Source organism: Drosophila serrata, unplaced genomic scaffold (genome assembly GCF_035046125.1).
Source record: "Drosophila serrata isolate PLE 108 unplaced genomic scaffold, ASM3504612v1 contig_165, whole genome shotgun sequence".
Classification (NCBI taxonomy): Eukaryota; Metazoa; Arthropoda; class Insecta; order Diptera; family Drosophilidae; genus Drosophila; species Drosophila serrata.
This window is the reverse complement of record NW_028257063.1, coordinates 927,470-948,603: the sequence shown is the minus strand read 5'-3', so window position 1 is coordinate 948,603 and position 21,134 is coordinate 927,470. Positions and strand designations below refer to the sequence as shown.

Genomic DNA, 21,134 nt, shown 5'->3' with positions numbered 1-21,134 from the left:
TAATTCCTAAATGGGTATATATTTTTTCCTAAGTGTACATAATCAAAAGCCTCTTGCAGTTTCTTCAAGCGCGTTTCAGCTCGTAAAACAGCAAGCCACCAATGGATTTTCCTGCAGCTACCACTCCCCCTTTCTTCCTCTCGACCAACCCATTTTAGCCGATTCTTTGGCTTGGTCATTAAGACGCATTATTGTTTAGATTTAAAATCAAAAGGGGGGATGAGGAGGCAGCTGGCGGTTTGCATGGACTCAGGATCTATGATTACCAAAAGCTGATAGCTTCATTTGGGAGAGGTTGATCTTCCTATCAATTTAAGTAGGATTTAAATAATTAAAAGTAAGAAGATAGTCATATTCTGACTTTATGACCAGTGTGATATTCCTTCCATTGTTTAAAAAATATAGCGATGGTATAATAAAGTTAATAATCAATCAACAATGACAAGCATTTTAAACACAACAAGCTTAACTTGTTTTAGGTTTTTTAACAACTCGATATAAGAGCTTGTTCAATAAAATTACTTAAAATTTGGTCTTAAATTTTAAGATACCAATATATATAACATTCTAATCTCCCCAATTTTAAATTTCAATGAATTTTTCAAATTTTACGCGCCCAACAAAGGTCGACTTCAGCTCGGCAACACTGCTTGAAAACGCAGGCAATACTCAAAATACTGGTTATAGTCATGGGAACTCTCAGCGAGAGAGAGAGAGTTCATAGCACAAACTGAACCCAGTATTCTTAATATAGAGAGCCAGCAGAAAGCCGGTTCCCACCAACAACTTCGAGTAGCGCAGATACAGATATAAACAGACTTCGAACGCGTGCAGTTTCGGTTCGATCCGTTAGATACTTCGCTCCGATCCGAATCGTTCTGTGTTTATTTCGCTGCGTGACGTGACTCCTGGCCCCCGACTCCGACCAGGTTGTACTATACGAAAGATTCACCCACCAAAAGCCGGTTACAGCCGGGATGCAGCGCGACGGCCAAGGATGCAGCTGATGCGGCGCGCCGTTTCGAGGCTGGCTTTTGTATCTTTGGGATACAAATTAAGTTGATTTGTTGCGCTCGCGTTCTCCTTTGGGTAATTGAACCCTGCTCGACTCCGGTATCTGTGCGTCTTCGAGCATTGCATTGCATTTTGTGTATCTAGATACCTTTGTCGGTATCCGTCAGATATCGTACTCCGCCTCCGCCTCCGCCGGGCACCGTGCCGCGCTTGTCAATCTGTTCGCTGATAAAGTGGAAACCCGGGACAACCACAAAACACAAGCGGACACCAGAGATACTATTCCTCTACAGAAACAGATACAACACAAACAGCCGTGGAGTTTGTTCGGAGATAAATGCATTTCATGCGTTCCCAACTATGTAAATAGCAATTTAATTTGAGTGTCCACAGTAAATATCAAAAAACCGCCCCGGACTCCGGTAACCACCATTGCACCATCACCATCACCATCCCCAATCCCAGTTCCAGACCCAATCTCCAGTGTTCGGAGCCCCTGAAAAAGGGCAGTCGTGGTCGTCATCGTCAACGTCGTCGTCGTCGTAGTCGTCGTCTGGCATCCAAATATTGAATATTTACAAATGCGTTGAGTGCATTTTCGAGTGGCCGGCACTTTCAGCACAACTCTGGTGGTTGTGTTGCCTCCCGTGTGTGTGCGTGTGTGTTCGAGAGTGTATTCATCGGATTGTCAGCCATAAAGCCCGTAAAAACTCCAATCCGTCGACTATATAACCAATTCGCGTGTGTATTTTCGAGTGTGGCTTCGATTTTATCACTTGCTAATTGAGAACAGAAGTGGATATATCTATCGAGTGCGAGGATAAAACTTCAAATTATAGATATGGCAGCAGTCCACATTCTGGCGCTGGCTTTGATGACGGGTAAGCGGGATACAAAGGGTTCTTTTTGCGTTTATTTTTTCTATTTGGGGTGTCTAAATTGAGGGGTTTATCTAAGGGGATTTTTTTCTATTCGCAAATAAGTGAATCTTATTTCATTTGGCCAGGGTTTCCCGTTCGCTTTCATTTGTTTTGTTTTGATACTAGAGATTGCTTTTGCAACTAGATCACGCATAGAGAAACTTCAAAGGAAGCTAAACATTTGTGTTTGCTAATTCAATGCCTTCCTTCAATGAGACCACCCATTATGTGGACTCTATTAACCCCGAGGCGAGCTAGTAGCTGCTCTAGCTATTCTTCAGACTCAGTGAGGGCTATTTTGGTTGAGCCTTTGTCTCTCTGTTTGGGAATTGAATTTTGAAAGGCAAGCGGCGTGCAAAATGACTCAATTAAGAGTCAGCCAGAAGCCAGGAGCCTGGCAGAACTAATTTCAAATAGAAGAAGCCAAAAGTCAGCGGGAGAGGAAACCGCTTTGGAAAATTATGAGACCCGACTCCTCCGGTGGCAAGGAGTACGAGGACATGCGCGGCCCAAGTTCAAAATGAAGTCGTTGGGCAAAGGACCTAAGCAATGCTTAACGAAAAGGAAGGCAAATAATGTCAGGAGCACATGCAGAGAGAACAATTTTGAGAAATTTTAAATAAGTCAAACAAACAAATTACAAACTATTTCACACTTTTTAAAAGCATGACCAAATGTACTTACTTCTTTCGAGTGAAATCTTTAAAGAACCCTATTTCTCTCAGTGTCCCGACTCACACACACTTGAAATGAATAGGGACTTGGCAGTTTAAGGATCAGGATAACCACTTGAAGTGAGACAGCCGACGCCGAAAATTTCAGCTAATCAAATATAGTTTACGGCAAGGATTACAAGAGGGATCTGCTGTCCTGGAACGGGGACTGGGTATAGGGATCAGGATCGGGTCTCTTATGCAAGGCCCAGGTCCTTGGCAACGCACATGTGTGTGTGTGTGCGTTTGTATGTGAGCGATGAAAACTGCTGACTGTTAAGTAGCACAAAGGCAAACAGCCGCAAACAAAAGCCAGCCGGCAGACACAGAAAATGAGGGGGAATCGCATATTTCAGAATCTGTGCAACGCTACAGAGGTCCATTATTTGTACGGCAAATAATGCGGCTGCCTGTGTGTGAGTTTCTGTGTATGTGAGAGCGAGTCCTTTTGTGTGGCAGTCATAATTTGTTATTCAAGCATGCAAAATGCTGCATGCAACATGCCAGGCCAAAAGCAGAGAGCAAAAGCATCCATCCCACATCCCACATTAAGGGCAGCTGCTGCTGTATGGCAAAACTACAAAACTCCCCCCTTAACAGTCTCGTCCTGTCTGCGTCCTTCGGCAACCTTAAAGACCTCAAGTCGGAAAGTTCACTCGAGAGCTCTCTTGTAAATTGTACGAACAGGCTAAGTATTTGGCTAGAAGGCATAGGGAAATACAGGCGAAAGTCTCTAACTTGGACAGGCATTTTGAAAGGATGTAGGAGTAAAGGAGCTAAGGGAGCTTAAAGAAATGTTTAATTTTTAAGGGATGTAACTCTATTTAAATATGCCAGGAAATGGACTCATAACCCTCCATGCAAGGAAGTCTTCTTAAAGATTTTCTAACATAAAAACCCCAAATAAACCCCGGACAAACCATGAATAAAGAATGAATAAACCTCCATTCGAATGATTAGCCCTGCTGTAGTCTTTAAATTAAATTCCAACTCCATCAAAGCAGACGCAGGAGTCCATGTCCATCTTTCATCCCCGGAGAGAGAAAACCCTAGATCAAACATTTGACGGGTAATTGTCAGACACATTTCCACTTTTCATTCACAGCCTGTCTGGCTGTTGACTTGCAGTTTTCCGGCCAGGTTTCCCAGACAAATGCCGCACATTCCAGAGTGACAGTTCAGTTTAGTTGGTTGGAGCTTGGAGCTTGCTGGAGTTGCTCCTCCTCTAGCTCGGCGCAGTACAGAAAATCAAATCAAAACGCCACCCATGGGGCAAGTTCAAGTGGCTGCCACAGTGGGTTGCCTGATTATTACAACAATATTTCGCATTCATTGTGCTTAATCGACAAATGTTGCCGCACAATTTGTGGCACTCGGCACTTGGATCCGTCCATATCTGAATCTCGAGATGCTGATGAGCTGGAGATGGAGGCCCAGCCGCAGCAGTTGGTCCACTACGACCCGGTATTACTTGCTGCTGACTTGCTGATTTCGGTTATTCGAGCCAAACAAACGAACTAATTATCACACACACGCAGGCGAAAAGGAACAAAGGCACTGAGAGAAATTACGAAATCTTTAAAATCAATTGTAAATAATTACACAGTCATCTCCATACCTATTCTTATCCAAAGGATGTCAAAGAACTTAGACTTGCCATACAATGAATGAATAAATGTTTCAGAATTTTAAGCTTACAGAATAGAAATCTTAAAGAAGAGAGAAATACAACCTTCTCAAGTACAGAAATTGTTTTCGCTTCAAGTAAAAATTCTTAAATTAAGACATTTTTTAGACTTCTAGACTTCTTTCCCCTCAGTGTATAGTTACAGACAGATGAAGATGGGCAGTTGCGACTGCTGGGACTGCCCGCTGCTCCGCGACTCTGTCGCTGATGTTTGCAGCATCAACACTTTTTTCTGTTTGCTGCTCCGGCTCCAGCTCCGGCTCCGGCTCCCTCCTCTTGGCTCCAGCTCTGTCCACAGCTCCAGCCTGGTTTCGAGCCCCCTCTTACGCATCTCGTGCCCACATCAGCGCAATCAGCGCGACGGCAGACGCAACGAACTGAAGAGCGGGACGCATATTTCTTTAATCGACGCCCAGTAAATGACTTTGTGCCCGGCGCCCTCCCTTCCGTTCCGGCGGCCCCCAGGACTGGCTCGAACTCGTTTTCCGCACGGCAAATTAAATCGATTCAGCGGGGGAATATAGGAGGAGGGAACAAAGAAGGTGCTGTACGAGGAGGAGGTCCAGGCCTGGGCAACTGCCTTTTGGGTTTGGCTTCGGCTTTGACTCGCTCTGCCGTGTATCATAACACGTCGCTGGGGCTATGTGACTCGAATGGGATATGAAGGCAGGCCGGGGAACTCCCTGCCTCGAAACGACTTTAATGATGTTGTTGTTGCTGGTGGTGGTGTTGTTCCTGGTCCCGCTCATTGATTCCAGAGGAGGTTCAAGCTGGGTCCTGTCCCTGGTCCCCCACAATCTGAGGTGTTGTCTCAAATTGCTCCAATTAGTGGCCAAATATAATGGTGGCCGTTTTGTAGTTCTTCTTGTTCGTTCTTTGGTTTCCCGCACACACATATAATCAAAAATAATTGCTTTTGAATTGCTTTTAGTTTAGGTCTGTGACTCCGACTGTGGCTGCGGTTCGCCAATAATCCTATAGAGCCCCATTCACTTGACTCCTCGTCCTGGCTGGGCGCCACTTTTGGTTTTTGTTGAACGCTTTTGATAGGATAAACTCTTTCGAGTCCTGCCAGCTCATTAAGTAATCGTCATTAAAATGCAAATACCTTTTTTATTTGTATAAAACGCCACACCTGACCATAGAATTGAATTATATATCTCTGCCGTGAATTGCATTTGCGGCTGTTGATTTAATATAATAACCAAAATGCATTCAACAACAAACAAAAATGAAATAAAGTAAAAAGCTGGCAAACAAAAAAAAAACATATTTTCGCTTCGGAATACAGGGATATATTTTATGTTTGCCGCGTTTTTATGGCCGCCTTTTCTCCGGGCTTTTAATTATGTTGGCGCAGAGAGAGTTGTGGATACTTTTTTGTTTATTTTATTTTCATACACATATTGTAATTTTGTTTGAGAACACGCAACTTCAGTCCGCAGTGATGGAGTTTATATATAGCACCCAGGCGGCTTAATACTCTACTCTACCTTTAAAAGGAGTTAATAATATATTTAAGTCATGTTTAAGGTGTTAAATCATTAACTTGATATTTTGATAAAATAATGTTCTTTAAGGCTTAAATTGTAATGCATGTTTCTCTTCGATTTATGTAAGGGAATCATATAATTCGTTTTGCAGCTGACTTTTCCCCCTTTTCAAGTATTTTGTTTTTGCAGTTTTTTGTACTTTTTACCCTTTTGCAAAGTGCTTAACAAAATTACATTTACGTTAAACACTGTAATTTAAGCAGCTTAAGCGAATTTAATTTGTTTTAACCACTTTAATTAAACGAAATGAAGCTTAATGCACTTTTTTTTAGTTAATTATACGGAATAGGGTTATAATTGTGATGAGCTTAGGCGGCAGAATTTCACAATTTAAAGCTATACTTTAGGGCCTGTAACTTGTAACCCGTAATTGCTTCAATTACTCTTGACACATTGTACATATTCCTGCTTTATTCCAGCTTCTGTTTGGGCCAGTTCATCGCAATTCCGGCGATTACCCCAGAGTCAGTCGGTGGTGGAGAATGAATCCGCTGACTTTGAGTGCGAGTCCACGGATCCGTCCAGCGAACTGCACTACGAGTGGTTGCATAATGGTAAGCCATCACTTTACATATATGCATTCCACGGATTTCCCCATTACGTATTCATCGTGTTCCAGGTCATCGGATCGCGTACGACAAGCGTGTCTATCAAATCGGCTCCAATTTGCATATCGAGGCAGTGCAGCGGCCGGAGGATGTCGGCGACTATGTCTGCATCGCGACAAGTTTGGCCAGCGGCGCCAGGGAGGCGTCTCCGCCAGCCAAATTGAGCGTGATATGTGAGTAGTTACTTTCTATATCTATCTATCTATATATCCCAATCCCCTCTGCAACATATGTAGCATGTATCCATTGCGATGGCCATAAATGGTCGCAATGAGCAAATTGACTGATGGTTAAGGGCGGTCGCAAATCTCTGACTTTCCGCTGGGCGAAATTAACAAAGCTAAATTGGATTGCATGCTTGGAGAAGGCACTGCAAAAAAATGGGTTTTAAGGAAACACATAGAAAATTTCAGTTTTAAAGGAATTATTTAACATATCTTTATACCCTTGCAAGGGTTTAATCAGAAGCTTCTTACTCTGTAAGAAGGCATTTCCGACCCTATAAATCATATATATTCTTGATCAGCATCAAAAGCAGAGTCAATCTAGCCATCTAGGGCAGAAAAAAAAATTTGTTTAATTGTTTCAAAATTTTATAAGGGGTTATCTGGTGAAAACTGAAGAAGTTATAATCTTTAAATTTATTAACTTCTTTTATTTCTTATAAAATGGCACCGCCATTCTCATTCCTCTCAAATTTCTCGATCGTTCCTATGGGAGCTATATGATATAGTCGTCCGATTTTCATCAAATTTTACACAAAATTTTAGAATAATATGAACTGGCTATATCTCAAATTTGAATCATATGCACAGATGTGCGAGATGTTTTTTGGAACAAATTTAAGAGCAAGATTTTTGAATGAAACTATGGAGTTATTCTTCTATATAATTTAGTAGTATATAAATCGTAGCACGACGAATCGGTGGACTATATACAAACATATATATAGCTGACAGAGGAACGAGGGGAAATTTTTATGAAAAAATATAAAAACTTTTCAAGTTCTAAACAGATTTTCATCAAATTTGATATATGGCCACTATATATTATCTAAAAATATCAGAAAGTTTCTAAGTATGTAAAGGGGACCAAAGCAGTAAGGAAATAAATTGGAATATATAGTCTAGACCTAGGTCTGACACCACCAATAGCTTCTTCATACATAATATAAATGTCATGGTTAAGACTTACCGCAGTAAAGGACACGTCATTGTTTAATTCCTTTCAGTGTAGTGACCAAGATTGGGTGACTTCATCTAAAGTAAGCTTCTTCCTAGTCATCCAGATGTGTTTCATTGGCCACGTCATATTTTTGAAGTCGAAGGCTGATCACTTGCACTATCACTGTTGATGTTAACACTAGGTACCCCTAGGACAGACTGAAGCGCGCGCGACCTCAGCGCCTCTATTTATAGTCCCCGAGCAGAGCAGAGAAGAGCAGAGCAGAGAAGAACAGAGCAGAGAAGAGTAGAGAAAAGCAGAGCAGAGAAGAGCAGAGAAAGTGAGTGCGTGGGAGAGAAGCAGTTGCCTCTAGAGATTAACATAGAGTGAGCCTTATAAAATGGCTATGTATCAAATTTGATGAAAATCTGTTGAAAACTGAATATGTTATACTTTTTAATTGTATTAATTTCTCGATCGTTCCTATGGGAGCTATATGATATAGTCGTCCGATTTTCATCAAATTTTACACAAAATTATAAAATAATATGAAATGGCTAAATTTGATCAAATTCTGTTGAAAACTAAAAATGTTATAATTTTTTTTGTAAAAATTTTCCGATCATTCCTATGGCAGCTATATGATATAGTCGTCCGATCCGGCCCGTTCCGACATATATACGAGTCCGTTTAGAAACGGACAGATGGACAGGCGGACATAGCTAGATCGACTCGGCTGTTGGTCCTGATCAAGAATATATATACTTTATATAGTCGGAGGTGCCTCCTTCACTGCGTTGCAAACTTCTGACTGAAATTATAATACCCTGCAAGGGTATAAAAATGGGTATGCAGATTTATTAAACTAATAAAAACTAGCATAGGACAGCTTCCCGAATTAAAATTAATGAATTTTTGGCTTAGTTATGATATTAATATTATTATTAAGTATTGACTTATTGAACAAATTGTCAGAGAAATTATATATAATTATCGACTCAAATAATGGTATTTTAATTTTCGTCAGAAGCTTTTAACACTGTAAGGAATCATTTCCGACCCATATATATATATTCTTATTCAGCATAAAAAGCCGAGTCGATCTAGCTATGTTTTAAAGAAAACTATTTTTTTCAATTTTTTTTTAATTTTGTTAAATTATAAATTGTGTATGCAGATTTATTAACCTAATAAAAACTTACATAGGAACGTTTTCCGAATTAAAATTAAAGCTTTTTTGGCTAAGTTATGAGATTTTTTAATTTTGATTTTTACAAAAAATTGGATATATAAATATATAACAGCTTTATAGCATATGAAACCCAATAGTAAATGCAACAGCTAAATTTATAAATATTTAAAAAATAATGTATTTCAATAATTTAAACATAAAATTCATTAAAATGCTATACATTATAGAAGATCCTTAATCTTTTCTGTTTGTGTAACAGCTACACATAGGGCAAATTCATTTGATTAATGCTGCATTTAATGGCATTCCTTCCTACCCCTGCCCCACCAACCACTCCCCCTTTCCTCACCCCTTTGTGGATCTGGGCAAACCACAAGACAACAGAAAAGGTAAAGAGGCATAAAAACGCAACCGAAGCGGACGAAACGCAGCACAACAAACCGATGAAAGATAAAAACCGAAAGTTTTGATGTACATACGTCAGGTTCTTCTGTCCCTCCCCCTTGGCCCTTACTCTCGCCACTCCCCAAAGGCCCCCTCTGCACTACGCCCCTTGCCGAAGGGCCACAGGAAGTGCAGTGCAATGCACAGAGCGCACAGTCTCAGGCAACGGAGCGTAAAGAAGAAGACTCAATCACTGAAGAAAACTAAGAAAGTATAGAATTTATAATTTGTATGTTTCGATTTTTGTATTATTTATCAAGTATTTGTTAGGCGTTATAGATCAAGGCTTTAGAAAATGTAGCTAGAAACATGTTGAGCAACATAGTTGTTTCCTGATGTTGCACAAGTTTAATAGCAACATCAATGAAAGGAAGGACACACAAAAAGGACCAAATCGTATCGCCTGGTGATGTTCATATATAGAAAAATATATATTTTAAGGCTTAGAAAACTTTAATTTAACAAATTATACATCCATTAAATGTTCACTAAAACTTCTTTAAATTTAAACCTAATTTCCTGCAGTGCCTTTGTTGATTCCCTTCAAGTAGCAAGTGCAGTTGCAGTTCTTGGCCTCGTGTTGAGGCAGCGGCGTCACGTGATTGATGTTCATTTAGTTGCATTTGCCTTTAGGCAGAAAAATGCATAAATTTAACAAAACAGCTCCCCGATCTGGCCGCCGCCTCAACCCCTTCGTGTAAACAAAACGCGAGTTTTTATGCACAATCTGGAGTGCATGTGTTTGGGCGAGAGAGATAGTATCTGTATCTGGTCCCGGGATCCGCATCTGTAGCTGGGCTGTCAGCACGGCCACGGCACCGGGGCTGTGATCAAAGCCACCCAACACACAGCAGAGACCTCTTCCTTGGGCCGCTATTTATACACCAGCCTCATCTCAAGTGCTTTTAGCTAATTAATTAACTAATTAATTTGTAGTTTCGGGAGTTGATTTTAATTGCTGCTTTTCCCAAAAGGCAGCTGCTGTGGGGATGTGTCTTGGCGCCAGCTGAAGCTAAGTGGGTTATGTGATTACAGCCCCAGTCCCCTGCTGGCCAGTTCTCCCATCAATCTCATAATTTTTAAGCAGCGGCAGACGATAACTATTAAAATATGCAAGGAGCTGGAGAAGAGATGGTGTCGTTGCTCCCCTCCTTCAGTTTTTGTTCTTTCAACAATTTTATTCCTGCTGCTGCATTGTCTTAGCCGGGATTTTCTTGTCTCCATTTTCCTAGGGAATAAGTGTTCAATTAAGCGGGAAGAAAAGTGACATTTTTACTTGCTACATTTAACAAATTTGCGATGGCAGAATAAATTGAGGAAAAGCTGTGGGGAGTAGTAGAAACTTTGACTGTGCTTTAAAGGGAAAATGGAAAGATTGAATAAATCAAATTTTTATAAAAACAAGAGAATATGGTCAACTATTTTTAAAAAATAATTGATAGAATTATACCTGAAGTAAACAGAATTATAGTTAAATTAACAAACAAAACTATACAGAATCAAGAAAATCTCAACAAACCTCTCAGAATATAGTATAATAAAGATAGATACATATATAAATAAGCAGCTGTATCACATTATCTAGGAATTAAAGACAAATAATCCCGGCAAATGCAAGCAATCTCTGTGACAAAGTTCAGCCATCCTCCCATTTCGCTGGGATCATAAAAACTGGGGAAGACAACACGCTGACAGTGTGCCGGGAAACTAACCGATGACTACAAAGAATTAAGCAGACAGTGGAGGAATTAAACAGACGGCAATAAAACCAGGACTCAGAATCAACTCAGGGCCAAAAAAAAAAGAAAAACAAGCATTGAAAGGAAGAAAAGGAAGCGCAGTCAGACCAGAGCCAGACGACGGCTGAGGAGTCCTGGTTGAAGGACGACCAAAAGCAGTAGGGGGACATTCCAAACATTTGCTCACCCAAAAAGGGGTTGTTGGACTCTCGGAATATCAGCTGAGCTGAGAGAGAGAAATGTGTTTCCAGAGGGGGGAAAGGGAAATGAAATGCAACATTAACACGAAACATAAACATAAAATGAGAAATGGCAGCAGCAGCAGCAGCAGCAACAATGGCAACCGAGCCGGCAAAGTCATAAAAACCAAACAAAATGCAAAGACACAACAGCACCGAGCACATTGGGGGTTCTCCGTCGAAGGGGTTTCGAGGACGAAAACCACCCCCAAATCGGCACAGCACCCCCATATATATATATACATATATATATATATACATATATCCTGGCTGTGTTGGTTGTATCTGTGCTCTAGACACAAGTTCAAGTTGACTGCAGTTGGCAAGTTGGGTTTTTATTTTACGGATTCGCCCGGATTCCTTCGGGGGTGTGTGGAACAGCGGCAACTCGAGGGGGGAACCGGATAATTTTCATTTTGTGAATGCCGGAAAAACGCATAAAATTTTACGAGCCGAGCTCGGAGAACATTAAAGGGGACGACGATGGCGATGACTACGACTACAGACAGACAGAGAGACTGAAAAACAGAAAAACAGACATGAGCTTGGCAAGCAGAAACCATAGCTAACTTTTTGGCGCGCTAGCCTGTGTAACCTCTCTGTATCTCTTTCTAAACACTGAGCAAAAATTAAGGAAATTTAATGAATTCTTTAAGAAGATTTTAAAGGGAATCGGAAGTATAAGTTTATAGGCGCTTATATATAGAATTCTCCACAGATTCTACGAAGAGATCCTTTTGATATTAAACCCCAGTGACTTCCGGAACAACCACGCATATCCCCTTTGTTTTTTCGTTCAAATATAATATAAATCTAGCTTAAGGGCTCAAAATTAAAAAGATACATTTAAAAAACCGCCTGACTATCCGCTCTTCAAAGAAGATCACATTTCTTCACGTGCATCCCTTTTAATCTCTCTCTTTCTAACCTGCAGGACTTTCTTTATTTTCCTTTTTGGCATTTATTTTACTTTTGGCTTTTCTCTGTTGTTACACGAGTTGATCATTAGCAACTTTTTGGGGAAGGCATTAGAGGGAAATAGCAGCAGCAGCAGCAGCAACAGGAGCGTAGCTCAACCGAAAAAGGGGACTTCTGTCCTTGCAACCGGGCAAAGGTCGCCCCACCGGGACCCACCACTGTCAATAGAAATCGAGGAAAAGCAAAGGGACAGACGCCAGACGCCGTGTGCGATAATCGAATGTTTAACGTTTTAATTTGAAAAGCATTTTGGGGGACAGCATTTTGCGCTGAGACAGCACCGACGACCAACGGCCAACTTTAATTAAAGATTCAACGATAACGCACTGGAGAGCTCTGCCAAGAGCTCCTAGAGCTTACACATTCCTCTGTGTCTGGCCATAAATTTTCCATAAATGGCCAGTGGAAAATGGTATCCGGGGGAAACCCAAAATCAGTTGATGAAAACCCATCTCATCGAATTGTGTGCGCAAGCTGGAAAATAGTTCTCATTTGCTGAGTGATTATCTTGAAACAAATTTTGATTTGCAAATTCCGCAGAGGAAATGCAACTGCTTCAGCGCCAATTTGTGAAATGGGTCAATAACTTGTAAGCCGCTTTGTGCAACCAATTCAAGTGAAATGGAGTGGAGTGGCAGCCGATGTGGAGTGCAGGAGGGCTGCGTAAGTCCATTAACGTTCACAATTACTGACGTCCACTTCAGAGAGCCGGCGAGCAGTAGCAGCAGCCACTTGTAGGGGCTCGGGTGCCCATTGGGAAAGTGGAAAAGTGGAAAAGTGGTAGAGTGGAAAAGTGGCTTTATGACAGCGCTGAAAACACAGCCGCTCGACACAAGCTCTGCCTGCGCCGGCCGGTCAAATAATCTATTTTCGATTATCAATTAATTATATTTTCATAAAAAGTCAAACGATAAAGAGCAAACTGCAGGCATGCAGCGATATCTTATCGGGGGTTTATGAGGTGGAGAAGCACCGTGGGCTCTTAGTTGACGAAATAAGACTCAGTCGGCACACTTATTTCTCCTTTGGAGCACGAGAAGGGGTCTCAGTCCGACTGTCAATTCCGATATCTATAATTCCCGCCCGCCTTTCGACATTTACTTCCACGTTTGTTTACCCAAGGCGTCTCTATTTCTTATTTCTTTTTTTTCCTTTATGGGTTCCAAACTCACACTCCGCCTGCATTCCAGCAATTGTTTACAGCGATTGTGGTTTATGCTATAGCCCTATGCCAGCCAGCGAAAAGTTTTTAACAAATTTATTTTGTTTTGGAGCCGTTCCCTGAGTTTTATTTTCCACGTTTTTCACGCCGCGGCACGTTGAACGTGTGAATGATGACTCCGCGCTCTCTCCTCCTTTCAGAAACTCCCACACAACCAAGGCATAGCATACAGTATATAGTATATGGTGTGTAGTGTAGGGTATAGTGTATAGCTGGAGGTGTCAAAAGATCTGCAGCCTCTGACGCTGCATACATCAGCCTAATGAGAGGCTCGTTAATTAGCGAGACGCGGCATTCAGCTCGTAATTTGAGTTACAGTTAGGCCAGGTTTTCCTACCTGGCAAGGTGGCAAAAAAAAAAACGAGTTGTTCGAGGGGGTTTTTAGTTCCGAAGATTGTGTACTTGCAGAGAGGAAAAGATAAAGATTTACGAGCATCACTCGGTAGCAAGAAGAACATGACTGGAGAGAGATCTTTGCTAACAAACTTATGAGTTTTCCAGGGAAAGATACTAGCTACTGAGATAGATTTCCAAGATAGATACTATCTTCTACAGCGGAAGTTGTTACAGGCTTATATCTAAGTGTATAAAGGTCAAGCAGATGAAGATACATAGCTCATATCTTTTATCTGAAGAGAGAGATTCCCCACCTAATTAAGTGATCGATTTTTGGTAATAAAAAACCTATATTCCCTCTAGATCCCTTTAAATTTTCCAAAAGAAATTAACACTTTTAGAAACTCCAACCGAAATGTATCTTAGATATACTTTCTGTACTGTTTACCCAAACCAGGAACCCAATTTAACGATCAATGTTATTCACAGACTTTTCCACACCTAAGTTTCTGCCTTGTCTACTTCAGGTAGCCAGGCAGCTGGGATTCACCCCAACCAGAGCCAAATCTCTCAGATGTTTGGCCATCCATTAGATACTCTCATTCGCAGGCTGTCTAAGTGCCAATTAGTTCACTCTACTGTCATTTTGGTCGTAACATATATACCCAAAGTTTGTGCCACAGACCAACCTCAAAGAACGCCCAAGTCAGAGTTGGAGTCGGAGATGGAGTTGGAGTCGGAGTCGGAGTCGGAGTTGGAGATGGAGATGGACGTGCCCCAAGCAAATATAAACATGCGACTGAGAACACAAATACGCTTCAAACTTTTGACACTTCCTCGACGGCAACAACGACGACGAAGACGAAGACGAAGGCACAGTCCCTGTTTATTGAGTTGTTGCTGTCGCTCTATGCCACCAAATAAGTGTCTACAAATATTTAGAGGCATTTTTTGTTCACTGACTGACTCAGGGAGAAGTAAATAGAGTCGGCCGTGGCAGAGCGTTGCCCAAACAAGATTTATGTGCATATGTAAATTTCTCTAACGCGGCCAGCAAACCGCAGAGCCCAGACCTGGCAAACATTCAGATAGGAAAAATATCCATAAAACATACATCAGCATCTTCCTCCTTCTTAGAGTCGCAGATAAAAAATGTTTTATGAAAATTATAATGCCACCAAAAGGCATATCTCTTCCCGACCAAAAACAATTTAAATAATTTATAGGCAAGTCCAAATTAGAACTTTAAGGCTGAAACATAGCCCGGCGATTGACAATTATCACTCCTAGATACAAAAGTATCTCATTCATAGCAGCAGATGCACGATTGCAGTCAGATGAGATGAAGGCAAGCCCAGGGCAGAAAAATCATTACACTGGAAGAAGAGCTTAATGAAAAGTTGGAAAAATAGAGAGGAAACACTTAAGTAAACCTGAAAGAAATAAGCTATTGTATTTCTTTATTACAAAAGCAGAACCTCTTGTAAAATATATTGAAACAACATTGGAAAATATGATTTTCTTTGGATTATTAATATAAAAAATTTAGATTTATATTTCCCTCTCATTCTATGTTTAATTTTATGCTTGCCTCTGATATTTATATTTAAATTTTTCTCATTTTCCTTCCTGTGCATCAATTGTGTATGCTAGCGTGTCTGCATCATGACCGGCCACGCCCCTTGCGCCTCTGGCTGCCACTAAAACATAAATTAAACCCTATGCCATAAAGCACATAGAACGTATAGCACATAGCGTAGAGAGCAGCATACATTCTTCTTTAGCATTGCAGTCTTTTTTTTGTTTTTTTTTTCTTACCTGCCTGTGCCGTGCGCTTTTCTTTTCCGCCACAAAACTCTTTTCTCATGCAGCAATTGTTGGCAAGTACCGTTCCATTCCGTTCCGTCTGGCCATGAGGAGGCAAGCCTGGGGAGGAGGAGCATTTACATATGGAGAAGGGGCATATGGGAAAGGGTCTCTTGCCTCACTGACTGACAGTTCAATTTATGCTTCCTCGGCACCTTAAATGGGCTGCCAGGCTTCGGCGATAAAGACAAAGATTGCAGCGTCGTGTTCGGCGCTGAACTGACGATAAAATGCACTTAATGCTCCGCGAAATACTTTGCCCAGGAAAAATAAGAAATAACCGATGGAGAAAATCCAAAGAGAACGAACGAACGAGCGAAGCGAATTCGCGGAGCTAAGAAAACGCATTAAGGCTAAATGTATCTTCCGGATATATTATGCATATTTATGGAATGCCAGCCTATATGGTTTCACCCAGGCAGATCGATAACTTCTTCGGGCGATTTTGAGTGCTCTTGTGGAACTCCTGCCTCAACCCTCGCTGCCCGAAAGAGTATTAATTCAATTAGTTTATGGCCCCCACACTCAGTTCATGGCTTCAATCGAGATCCACTGGCTTCCTTAATAAACAGTGAGAAAAAAATCTTGCAGATATCATAACTACTCAAGGCAAACCTCACATTCACGTAAATTAATTATTTAAGGCTAAAGATTATTTCCTAAAATTGTTAAGATTTCACCACAGTATTTTCTCTCAAATTTTCTACAAGTGCATCTTTATTAACATTATCCTCCGTATTTATCCCCCTTTCAGATCTCGACTCGGCCAATGTGCAGCTGCTGGGCAACAATCGCAACGAACTGCTGCTCAAGTGCCACGTGGAGGGCGCCTCCGGGGATCAGGAGCCGCTCCAGATCGAATGGTATCGCAACAGTGCCAAGCTTAGCAGCTGGATGAACGTCCAGCTGGATCAGCATCGCCTGGTGGTACGTCAGCCCACTGCCTCGGATGATGGCCTCTACCGTTGCACTGCCTCCAATGCAGCTGGCCGGGTGATGAGCAAACAGGGCTATGTCTATCAATCGAATTTAAAATGTCTGCCCAGGCTGCCCAGGAGGAAGAACCAGAAGCTACTGGAGTCCTGGAATAAGCAGACTTTCCTGTGCCGTGGAAAGCGTGGGGGATCCGGTGGAATAGAGTCATTGCCTGCTGCTCCCGAGGACCTGAGGATTGTCCAGGGACCCACTGACCAAGTGGTCATCAAGGAGGGCGAACCAACAGCTTTGACCTGTCTCTATGAACTTCCCGCCGAGCTACAGAATCAGAGGATTCAACTTCGCTGGCGCAAGGATGGCAAAATCCTAAGGCAAGTGGAGTTAGGCGGATCGGTGCCCATTCCGGGACACTCCTCTGACTCTGGCAAGGATGCCCTGCTCAGGGAAGACGCCCGTTTAGTGCTTCATAAGCAAAATGGAACCCTGAGCTTTGCCAGCATCATAGCCAGCGATGCTGGGCAGTATCAGTGCCAGTTGCAGTTGGAAGGACATGCTCCGATCAACTCATCACCTGGCATCCTGGAGGTCATTGAACAACTGAAGTTTGTGCCGCAGCCTACGTCTAAGAATCTGGAACTGGATGCAGTGGTGGCCAAGGTGCATTGCAAGGCTCAAGGCACACCGCCACCACAGGTGCAATGGCTAAGGGTGAGTGTTGCTAGAAGAGAGATTTAGGGGATGAAAATGGGAAGCAATTTAGGGTATGTTTAAGTATTTCCTTACCATTTCTATTAACAAATTGAGTTAGGTTTATAAAGATATTAAATCTTATCTAATTCTTAAGATATATCATCAGTTTTATCAACACCTATTTTGTTCTTTATACTTACACCCATAAATCCCACAAAAAACCCATACAATCCATACCCCGAAACTGATTGATTCCCGGTTTATTCAGACCTCATCGTTCTGAAGGTGCTGCCTGGTACTTCATTTTGACAGCTCTCTCGAATGCTACAATGCTTTGTGCTCTTTTCCCTTTGCCCAGGGATATGATGGCCACATGTCACATGACAAATTGAAAAACGCGAAATGCGCCGCTGGGCAAACTTTTCCTTGCACAAAACAAACCGTTTCATATGCAAAACTCTATTGAGTCTAAGCACCCTTCTCTTGGCCCATTCCAGTTACCAGTTTGGCAGTTACCAGTTCCCAGTTCCCAGTTGTCCATTGAGCGTTTTGTGATGCCAGATGTTGGCCATGGCCAACCAATTTCGGCAACTGTTTGTCTATTTGGACCGGGCCAGGTCTAAAAAAGATGGGGGCCGAAAAGCCTTTCAAAAGAAGTTTTTCATTTTGCCGAAAAACAAACCCGGCTCAAACCTGTTCAAAGAGTGTGCGTAGTTGTGTTTTCCCTTTTATTTTTCACGTTGTTTTGTTGAATTTTTGATGAAACGCAAAGGGAACACGTTGGCAAATTGGTTGGCAATGGTCACATGTCTATTTCTATTTCCTGATACACACTGGAGGAAATTCCGGGGTTCTCAAGCCTTCGTTATTTAAGATTTACAAATTCCGAACAACTTAGAAGTTTCCCTCTAATTCAAACTTATTTAAATATTCTTAAATGTATAGATTGATTTATTCAATAATCTGAGTTATAATCAAAGAATTCCCAATTTATTTCCATGCAGGATGGCGTTAATACCTCGCTGCCCGATCAAGTGGAAGTGGATGCCAATGGAACGCTTATCTTCAGGAATGTCAACTCGGAGCACAAGGGCAACTACACGTGTTTGGCCAAGAACAGCCAGGGTCAGATTAATGCCACTGTGGCCATAAATGTTGTGGTAACCCCCAAGTTCAGTGTACCGCCAGTGGGTCCCATAGAGACCGCTGAGCTGGGCACTGTAGTGATGCACTGCCAGGCTATTGGAGATCCCAAACCAACCATACAGTGGGACAAGGATCTGAAGTATCTTAGCGAAAACAACACAGATCGAGAGAGATTTAGATTCCTAGAGAATGGAACCCTGGAGATTCGTAACGTTCAGGTGGAGGATGAGGGCAGCTATGGCTGCACCATTGGCAACAGTGCCGGACTCAAGCGAGAAGATGTCCAGTTGGTGGTGAAGACTGCCGGTGATGGTTTTGCGCCCGAGGAAACTGGCGGCGATGGCTTCTTAGTTACACGAGCTGTTCTGATCACCATGACAGTGGCTTTGGCCTACATTGTCCTCGTGGTGGGTCTTATGCTTTGGTGTCGATATCGTCGTCAAGCTCGGAAGGCACGCCTGAACGAGCTGAGCACCAAGGAGGCTGGTGGAGATCAGCCAGAGCCCTCTGCTAATGGCAAGGGCTCCGAGCAAGAGCCATGCCTCTCCAAGCAGCGCAATGGCCACAGCAAATCCCGGTCTAAGTCCAGCGGCGATGCCCAGAAGTCCGATGATACCGCCTGCAGCCAGCAGTCGCGAGCCTCCAAGAAATCCTCTCACATTTATGAGCAACTGGCTCTGCCTCGCTTTGGCCTCAGCGAACTCATTCAGATCGGACGCGGCGAGTTCGGAGATGTGTTTGTGGGCAAGCTGAAGGCCACCCTGATAGCAGGTGGTGGCTCCTCCTCACCCTCTGACAAGGATGCGGATACAGAGAAGCAACATAGCAACAGTGAGAATGGCAGCGGTGGCAGTGGGAGCGGAAGCACCACCCTCAGCACTTTGAATGAGAAGCGACGCTCCAAAACCTCAATGGATGACATCGAAGAGATTAAGGAGGAGGAGCAGGAGCAGCAGCAACAAGACCAGAATGGCATTGATCAGTTGGTCCTGGTTAAGGCACTCAACAAGGTAAAGGACGAGCAGGCCTGCCAGGAGTTCCGGCGACAGCTGGATCTGCTGCGCGGCATCTCGCACAAGGGTGTGGTGCGTCTCTTTGGGCTATGTCGTGAGAAGGATCCCCACTATATGGTCCTCGAGTATACCGACTGGGGTGATCTCAAGCAGTTCCTGCTAGCCACCGCTGGAAAGGTCAACACAGCCACCGCTGGATCCTCATCACCGCCGCCACTGACCACCAGCCAGGTGCTGGCTGTGGCTTATCAGATTGCCCGTGGCATGGATGCTATATACAGGGCAAGGTTTACACACAGGTGGGTTTAACGTCTCAGTTAGTTTTAATACCCTTCCTTACCTTTGCTTATATTATTCTCCATAGGGATCTGGCCACTCGTAACTGTGTCATCTCCAGTGAATTCATAGTCAAGGTCTCCTATCCGGCTCTCTGTAAGGACAAGTATAGCCGCGAATACCACAAGCACCGCAACACGCTGCTCCCCATCCGCTGGCTGGCGCCGGAATGCATCCAGGAGGATGAGTATACCACCAAGAGCGATATCTTTGCCTATGGCGTTGTGGTGTGGGAGCTCTTCAATCAGGCCACCAAGCTGCCGCATGAGGAGCTCACCAATGAGCAGGTGGTGCAGCGTTCCCAGGCTGGAACTTTGGAGTGGACAGTGGCTGAGGCCACTCCAGATAGTCTGAGGGAGATACTGGTAAGTAAACTTACTTAGGAATTTATTTTATGAAGATATATTCTTGAAGCCCCAAAAAGTATGCTATGCCTAACCGAGGTTACTTTGAATTTCTATTTTAATTATTCGCCATTATTTATGAAGCTATATTTAATGAAATATTTGCATTTGAGTGATGACTTAAATACCTGCTAACAAAGAGACTAATTTCCGCCATCAATCCCTATCTCCTTTCAGCTCTCCTGCTGGGTATCGAACCCCAAGGAAAGACCTTCCTTCAGCCAATTGGGGGCTGCCCTGAGCAAGGCCATGCAGAATGCCGAGAAGTGAGGCCCAGGACTGACAGAGCGAATGCCAAAAAGTAAATCGTAGTATTCTCTTTAAAATCTGCCCGAGCATTATTTTCTTTGAACCCTAGTCTTAAGTTTCGATGGATGTCTAAAGTCTGGGCGCCTGTTCAACATGCGTACTTAAAGGAATATGGATCGATATATATATAACATATATTTATGGCTACATTTTAACAGTAACTGTACAAAACACACGATATATAGATATATATTCGAATAGAGATATCTGCGAAAAAAGTATTTGCGTGGTGCTGCATATATATATTTAAAAACTACTATATATGCAGCTAAAATGTATATAAAAACTGCCACAATATTGCATTTAAAAACCAGTTGAAGCATTTCTAGGATTACAAACATTTTTAACCCTCATCATTAACATTTTATAAGCCATTTTTAAGCTAATTTAGTGAGTATAAATACACATCACAACGAGCAAGGAAAAACTAAGCCAAATTTTAAGTTACACCAACACACACACATTTTATTATATGCCTAGTTATATATTTATAACCATATAGAACTAAATATATATAGAATATATGTGCATAAGCCGAAAACAAATTCATGACTAGCCATTTAAGCTTCGATGCATGTTTACAAAACATTTAAATAAACACAAATAAATAAATTTAACCAAAAAA

General features: G+C 42.3%; 1 protein-coding gene across 1 annotated transcript; it reads left to right on the top strand.

The window, feature by feature from the left end:
* The first annotated feature begins 797 nt into the window (after window positions 1-797).
* otk (protein tyrosine kinase 7) lies at window positions 798-21,134 on the top strand. The gene is made up of 7 exons (XM_020942673.2): window positions 798-1,895; window positions 6,307-6,441; window positions 6,507-6,668; window positions 16,430-17,319; window positions 18,306-19,759; window positions 19,825-20,161; window positions 20,378-21,134. The coding sequence occupies exons 1-7, from the start codon at window positions 1,856-1,858 to the stop codon at window positions 20,468-20,470; spliced, it is 3,111 nt and encodes a 1,036-aa protein (XP_020798332.2). The 5' UTR covers window positions 798-1,855; the 3' UTR covers window positions 20,471-21,134.

Bases quoted from the DNA above. Each gene is read 5' to 3' on its own strand.
- otk (XM_020942673.2), top strand. From the start codon at position 1,856: ATGGCAGCAGTCCACATTCTGGCGCTGGCTTTGATGACGG. The intron at 6,669-16,429 runs GTGAGTAGTTAC...TCCCCCTTTCAG, and splicing joins AGCCAAATTGAGCGTGATAT to ATCTCGACTCGGCCAATGTG. The intron at 17,320-18,305 runs GTGAGTGTTGCT...ATTTCCATGCAG, and splicing joins CACAGGTGCAATGGCTAAGG to GATGGCGTTAATACCTCGCT.